Raw genomic sequence first — 7,437 nt, forward strand, 5'->3', positions numbered from 1 at the left:
GGGCGGACCCATAGGAGGGGCTGTTTTTGTACAAAGCTGTAACATTGTGGGGACAGGGGGCCACAATGATTCAACTCTACGGGAAACCTTTACAAAAACCTCTCTGGCGGTCCCAACTCCCAGAGTCCTCTTCTTTCCTCCTGGGTCACAGGTCTTAATGCAATTTTGTTCAGAATGCCTCTGCCTCACTCCTGATCACATGTCAGACCAAGACTGTGGACAAGGACAGGCCCAGATGAGAACTAAAGCTTCCCAGGCAGAGAGAGGTCAGACATAAGAAGACTGCCTCAGGAACCTCACAAGTGGAGGACTCAGGGAGGGTCCCAATCCCCAAAAATGGAGACAAAGTCAGGTGGAAGGTTCATCGGAGGTGACCAGCTCTCCAGAGGACTCGGGAAGAAGTCAGGGGTATCTATAGATGGAGTCACAGGTTCTGGGCCCCTGCCATCCTCTGCAGGCCACGCACTTTCCCTTTCGATGGACCCTCACAGAGGGAGCATCTGAATGGGGCATCCTTTGAAAAAGGTACCTAGGACCCTGTGGATGGACTCTGTCATTCTCCATGGTCCTAAAAAGCAAAAGTCAAAGTGTTCTTCTGTGTAATACCCATAAAGCACAGGAGGAGATTTCTTAGCTCACTGTCCTCCATCCTAGCCAGGGCCCTCTCCCCTCTCTATGCCTTCAATGTGATTTTCACCTTGACCCCTGTCACTGTGTGAACACTGAAGCTTTCTTTGGACAAGGCACCAGACTCACAGTTGTAGGTAAGACATTTTTCAGGTTCTTTTGCAGATCCGTCACAGGGAAAAGTGGGTCCACAGTGTCCCTTTTAGAGTGGCTATATTCTTATGTGCTAACTATGACTACACCTTCGGTTCGGGGACCAGGTTAACGGTTGTAGGTAAGGCTGGGGGTCTCTAGGAGGGGTGCGATGAGGGAGGACTCTGTCCTGGGAAATGTCAAAGAGAACAGAGATCCCAGCTCCTGGAGCCAGACAGGGAGACATCATGTCATGTCCCGGGATTGAGTTCAGGGGAGGCTCCCTGTGAGGGCGAATCCACCCAGGCTTCCCAGAGGCTCTGAGCAGAGTCACAGCTGAGCCCAGGGTGATGGGGCAGAAGAGGGAAGGGGAGGGGGCCTCTCCTCATAGTTCCCTGAGATAGGAGAGCCCAGAGAAAGGCCGGTGGGTAATGAATGAGCCACGACACCTCTCCATCTATCTGCTTCACTGACAGAGGTTCTCTGTAGATTCTTCGTATATTCCTGTGCTGGATTTTATAGGAGGCCACTCTGTGTCTCTTTTTGTCACCTGCCCGAGTCTTGGGCAAGCTCTGGAAGGGAACACAGAGTACTGGAAGCAGAGCTGCTGTCCCTGTGAGGGAAGAGTTCCCATGAACTCCCAACCTCTGCCTGAATCCCAGCTGTGCTCAGCAGAGACTGGGGGGTTTTGAAGTGGCCCTGGGAGGCTGTGCTCTGGAAACACCATATATTTTGGAGAGGGAAGTTGGCTCACTGTTGTAGGTGAGTAAGTCAAGGCTGGACAGCTGGGAACTTGCAAAAAGGGACTGGAATCCAGACGGAGCCTTTGTCTCTAGTGCTTAGGTGAAAGTGTATTTTTGTCAGGAAGGCCTATGAGGCAGATGAGGAGGGGATAGCCTCCCTCTCCTCTCCACTATTTTGTAGACTGCCTGTGCCAAGTTAGGTTCCCCTACTGAGAGATGGGTAGACTCAGCTTGGAAGGGGTCACCTTGAACATCTCCTGTCTCCTTGAAGGGTGCCGGTTACGGCCATGACAGATAAAAGAGCCTCTGACCTTACCACCACGGTCCTACCGTTTCTCTCCCTCACACAGAAAGGAGAAGGTCACAGAAGAGGGAACTTGGGGGATCACACGGGGCCTAATTGGTCTGCTGACCACCGCATTTTGGGTTGTACCATTGTCTACCCCTCTACCCACCAGGGTTAAAATTCTACTAAGGAACAGGAGAGGACCTGGCAGGTGGACTTGGGGAGGCAGGAGTGGAAGGCAGCAGGTGGCGGTTTTCCTTCCAGTCTTTAATGTTGTGCAACTAATGAAAAACTGTTTTTTGGCAGCGGAACCCAGCTCTCTGTCTTGGGTATGTAAAAGACTTCTTTCGGGATAGTGTATCATAAGGTCGGAGTTCCAGGAGGACCCCTTGCAGGAGGGCAGAAACTGAGAACACAGCCAAGAAAAGCTCATAAAATGTGGGTCAGTGGAGTGTGTGGTGGGGCCCCAAGAGTTCTGTGTGTAAGCAGCTTCTGGAAGGAAGGGCCCACACCAGCTCCTCTGGGGTTTGCCACACTCATGATGTACTGTGTAGCAATCAGCCCCAGCATTTTGGTGTTGGGACTCGACTCTGCATCCTAGGTAAGTTGCAGAATCAGGGTGGTATGGCCATTGTCCCTTGAAGGCAGAGTTCTCTGCTTCTCCTCCCGGTGCTGGTGAGGAAGATTGAGTAAAATCTCTTACCCCATGGGGTAAGAGCTGTGCCTGTGCCTGCGTTCCCTTTGGTGTGTCTTGGTTGACTCCTCTATTTCTCTTCTCTAAGTCTTCAGTCCATAATCTGCCTCCTCACTCCCTTCTTGGCTCATCCTCCCTCTTATGTGCATGGCTCTGCCTCTCCTAAGCCTCTTCCTCTGGCACCTTATGCTGCACAGTATGCTTAGGCCTTTTTCCTAACAGAATCCCTTGGTCCAGAGCCATGAATCCAGGCAGAGAAAGGCAGCCATCCTGCTGTCAGGGAGCTAAGACTTGCCCTCTGACTGGAGATCGCCGGGTGGGTTTTATCTAAGCCTCTGCAGCTGTGCTCCTAAAATTCGCCCCTCCACTTTGGGAACGGGACCAGGCTCACTGTGACAGGTATGGGGGCTCCACTCTTGACTCGGGGGTGCCTGGGTTTGACTGCAATGATCAGTTGCTGGGAAGGGAATTGGGTGTAAGAACGGAGGTCAGGGTCACCCCTTCTTACCTGGAGCACTGTGCCCTCTCCTCCCTTCCCTGGAGCTCTTCCAGCTTGTTGCTCTGCTGTGTTGCCTGCAGTTCCTCAGCTGTAGAGCTCCTTGCTTAGTCTTCAGGGCTGTGTGTTTCTTCGCTCTTCTTTTCATTGTTTTCTGGGACTCTTCTCATCTCTACTTTCTTAGTGGATGTATTGTTTTACTTTCCCTTTTTTAAATTGCATCTTCTCCATTTTTTCCTTCCCATTCTAACTCCACTTCTGCATTGTTGACTCCTTTTGGTGACTAGCTCTGTCTTCTATGTTAATATTCTCCCCACTGCCAGCCTCCAGCACAGAACTCTGCTCATGTCTTTATCTCCCTCCTTCTTTCTTTCTCTACCAGTCTTAGAAGATGCATCAATGTCTTCCTGAGGTAGTTTGAAGGTTCATGAGCCAGGCATGACCAGGTTGGGGAGACGGGTGGTTTCAGGGCTGCTCTTGAGGCCTGAGGGCAGACGTCCCTGTCACAGCATTGGGCGAGCTGCAGGGAGTCTCTGAGGTGCCTGTGTTTGGCAGGTGTTTGGGAGATAGGTCTGAAGAGAGTGTTACAACTGGAAACTGACATTATCTTAGCAACAGATAAGGTATAAAGAAGACAAAATGGGTAGGAGACTCTATTTTCTTTTTTTCTGAGATGGTGTCTAGCTCTGTCGCCCAGGCTGGAGTGCAGTGGCACGATCTCGGCTCACTGCAACCTCCGCCTCCTGGGTTTGAGCGATTCTCCTCCCTTGGCCTCCCGAGTAGCTGGGATTACAGGTGACTGCCACCACACCCAACTACTTTTTGCATTTTTAGTAGAGATAGGGTTTCACTGTGTTAGCCAGGCTGTTCTCAAACTCCTGACCTCGTGATCCGCCTGCCTCGGCCTCCCAAAGTGCTGGGATTACAAATGTGAGCCACCGCACCCGGCCAAGACTCCATTCTCTTAAGCCTCAGAATCTATGCTAGAATAATAGGGTAAAGGCCCCACCAGGAAGCCCTAGTACAACCTTCCCCATGCTGGGGAGGAAGCAGACAGGCGGTGGAGCGGGGTTGGGATGGGATGAGGTCTAGGATGGAGACATAGACAAGGGTGGAGGAATGGGACTCATAGGGTCTACCAAAGTTTAGGGGCTTGGGCAGACATTAGCGTAGGTGGGGACACACACCAAGACGTTGAGTAGAAAGTACAATTCACCAGATTCAAAGGCCTGGGTTCAAGGGGCTGTGGTGGGGGAGGTGTGCAATTTGAAAAGCAACTTAAGCTGCCTCCTCTCTAAGACATAGAAACAGAAGAGACTAACTTATATGAAAATCCTTTGTAAAGGACTCAACTTGTGGTAACAATCCTTTTCATTCCTGTTGTTTATGATCACTAGGTCACAGGGTTTGCCTTTTTCCAAACCTGCATCTCAATTTTCCCATCAAAAACATTTCCCAAATTTGGATAAAGAACCCATATCTAGACTTGCCACATTTCTGCACCAAAAGCTCACTCTCATGGTTGGAACAAAGCCAAGCAAAAGGCACGGTAAATTGTGGTTTCTTCCACTCCTCATGTGTCTTCAGATGAAATCATTCCTTCCAATAATCCCAGAAATTCTTTCTCTCCTCTCTCAAGCATGTGAAAGGGTCCAGAGCTCTGCAGTGTGAGCTTTCTACTGAAATGGCCCTTGGACTTTGTGGTTCATTCATACTCAGTGGTCTAGCTTGTACTACTTTTGAGAATGCAAAGCTTAACTGTGGACGGATTCCAATCCTGGCCAGGCAGGGTTGCTGGACACTCTGAGAGAAGAAAGGGTTAATCCCATGACCATCAGCTTCCATGGGATTTCAGCCATCCTAGACAAGCTACCACACCCTCCTGCCCCAGGGGAGGAGGAAATGTGGGCCATCCCATCAGATATTGACCAGGTTTGGCTCTTTAAAGAGGGTTACATGCAAGAAAATAAAATTTTTTAAAAAGGTGCTGGGCAGGTGGGGGACTCAGATGTAATGGAAAAGTGTCTTTTCTAGAAAAGAAAAGCTAATTCTAATATGTGTCCCTACCCCACGAAACAAATATATACATCTTGATTTAAAAAAGGAAAATTATCATTAGAAAAAGTCAATTTAGTTATTGTAATTATACCACTAATGAGAGTTTCCTACCTCGAGTTTCAGGATTACATAGCCATGCACCAAGCAAGGCTTTGAAAAATAAAGATACACAGATAAATTATTTGGATAGATGATCAGACAAGCCTCAGTAAAAACAGCCAAGACAATCAGGATATAATGTGACCATAGGAAGCTGGGGAGACAGTAGGCAATGTGCATCCATGGGACAGCATAGAAAGAAGGGGCAAAGTGGAGAGAGAGCAACAGACACTAGGATGGTGACCCTAAAACAATGAGGGCCTAGAATGACATAGTTGTGCTTCATTATGGCCCATTCCCAGGGCTCTCTCTCACACACACAGAGCCCCTACCAGAACCAGACAGCTCTCAGAGCAACCCTGGCTCCAACCCCTCTTCCCTTTCCAGAGGACCTGAACAAGGTGTTCCCACCCGAGGTCGCTGTGTTTGAGCCATCAGAAGCAGAGATCTCCCACACCCAAAAAGCCACACTGGTGTGCCTGGCCACAGGCTTCTACCCCGACCACGTGGAGCTGAGCTGGTGGGTGAACGGGAAGGAGGTGCACAGTGGGGTCAGCACGGACCCGCAGCCCCTCAAGGAGCAGCCCGCCCTCAATGACTCCAGATACTGCCTGAGCAGCCGCCTGAGGGTCTCGGCCACCTTCTGGCAGAACCCCCGCAACCACTTCCGCTGTCAAGTCCAGTTCTACGGGCTCTCGGAGAATGACGAGTGGACCCAGGATAGGGCCAAACCCGTCACCCAGATCGTCAGCGCCGAGGCCTGGGGTAGAGCAGGTGAGTAGGGCCTGGGGAGATGCCTGGAGGAGATTAGGTGAGACAAGCTACCAGGGAAAATGGAAAGATCCAGGTAGCAGACAAGACTAGATCCAAAAAGAAAGGAACCAGCGCACACCATGAAGGAGAATTGGGCACCTGTGGTTCATTCTTCTCCCAGATTCTCAGCCCAACAGAGCCAAGCAGCTGGGTCCCCTTTCTATGTGGCCTGTGTAACTCTCATCTGGGTGGTGCCCCCAAGCCCCCTCAGTGCTGCCACATGCCATGGATTGCAAGGACAATGTGGCTGACATCTGCATGGCAGAGGAAAGGAGGTGCTGGGCTGTCAGAGGAAGCTGGTCTGGGCCTGGGAGTCTGTGCCAACTGCAAATCTGACTTTACTTTTAATTGCCTATGAAAATAAGGTCTCTCATTTATTTTCCTCTCCCTGCTTTCTTTCAGACTGTGGCTTTACCTCGGGTAAGTAAGCCCTTCCTTTTCCTCTCCCTCTCTCATGGTTCTTGACCTAGAACCAAGGCATGAAGAACTCACAGACACTGGAGGGTGGAGGGTGGGAGAGACCAGAGCTACCTGTGCACAGGTACCCACCTGTCCTTCCTCCGTGCCAACAGTGTCCTACCAGCAAGGGGTCCTGTCTGCCACCATCCTCTATGAGATCCTGCTAGGGAAGGCCACCCTGTATGCTGTGCTGGTCAGCGCCCTTGTGTTGATGGCCATGGTAAGCAGGAGGGCAGGATGGGGCCAGCAGGCTGGAGGTGACACACTGACACCAAGCACCCAGAAGTATAGAGTCCCTGCCAGGATTGGAGCTGGGCAGTAGGGAGGGAAGAGATTTCATTCAGGTGCCTCAGAAGATAACTTGCACCTCTGTAGGATCACAGTGGAAGGGTCATGCTGGGAAGGAGAAGCTGGAGTCACCAGAAAACCCAACGGATGTTGTGATGAGCCTTACTATTTGTGTGGTCAATGGGCCCTACTACTTTCTCTCAATCCTCACAACTCCTGGCTCTTAATAACCCCCAAAACTTTCTCTTCTGCAGGTCAAGAGAAAGGATTTCTGAAGGCAGCCCTGGAAGTGGAGTTAGGAGCTTCTAACCCGTCATGGTTTCAATACACATTCTTCTTTTGCCAGCGCTTCTGAAGAGCTGCTCTCACCTGTCTGCATCCCAATAGATATCCCCCTATGTGCATGCACACCTGCACACTCACGGCTGAAATCTCCCTAACCCAGGGGGACCTTAGCATGCCTAAGTGACTAAACCAATAAAAATGTTCTGGTCTGGCCTGACTCTGACTTGTGAATGTCTGGATAGCTCCTTGGCTGTCTCTGAACTCCCTGTGACTCTCCCCATTCAGTCAGGATAGAAACAAGAGGTATTCAAGGAAAATGCAGACTCTTCACGTAAGAGGGATGAGGGGCCCACCTTGAGATCAATAGCAGAGGTTAATTCAGCGTGAAAGGCAGTGATGGGAGCTGAAGAGGTTACTTCTAGAACAGTCTAGGAAGACACAGATGTTGAGTATAGGA

At 50.5% G+C, this 7,437-nt stretch overlaps 1 gene segment (V, D, J or C); it reads left to right on the forward strand.

The window, feature by feature from the left end:
* Positions 1 to 863: 863 nt before the first annotated feature.
* On the forward strand, positions 864 to 7,197 carry LOC134810584 (T cell receptor beta constant 1-like; the record flags this gene model as incomplete). The annotated part of the segment is given in 6 exon segments: positions 864 to 901; positions 2,095 to 2,117; positions 5,523 to 5,909; positions 6,351 to 6,368; positions 6,521 to 6,627; positions 6,950 to 7,197. Coding segments are annotated over 6 exon segments (594 nt in total), but the record flags the coding sequence as incomplete, so codon positions are not given.
* Positions 7,198 to 7,437: the final 240 nt, after the last annotated feature.

Source organism: Pan troglodytes, chromosome 6 (assembly GCF_028858775.2).
Source record: "Pan troglodytes isolate AG18354 chromosome 6, NHGRI_mPanTro3-v2.0_pri, whole genome shotgun sequence".
Lineage (NCBI taxonomy): Eukaryota > Metazoa > Chordata > Mammalia > Primates > Hominidae > Pan > Pan troglodytes.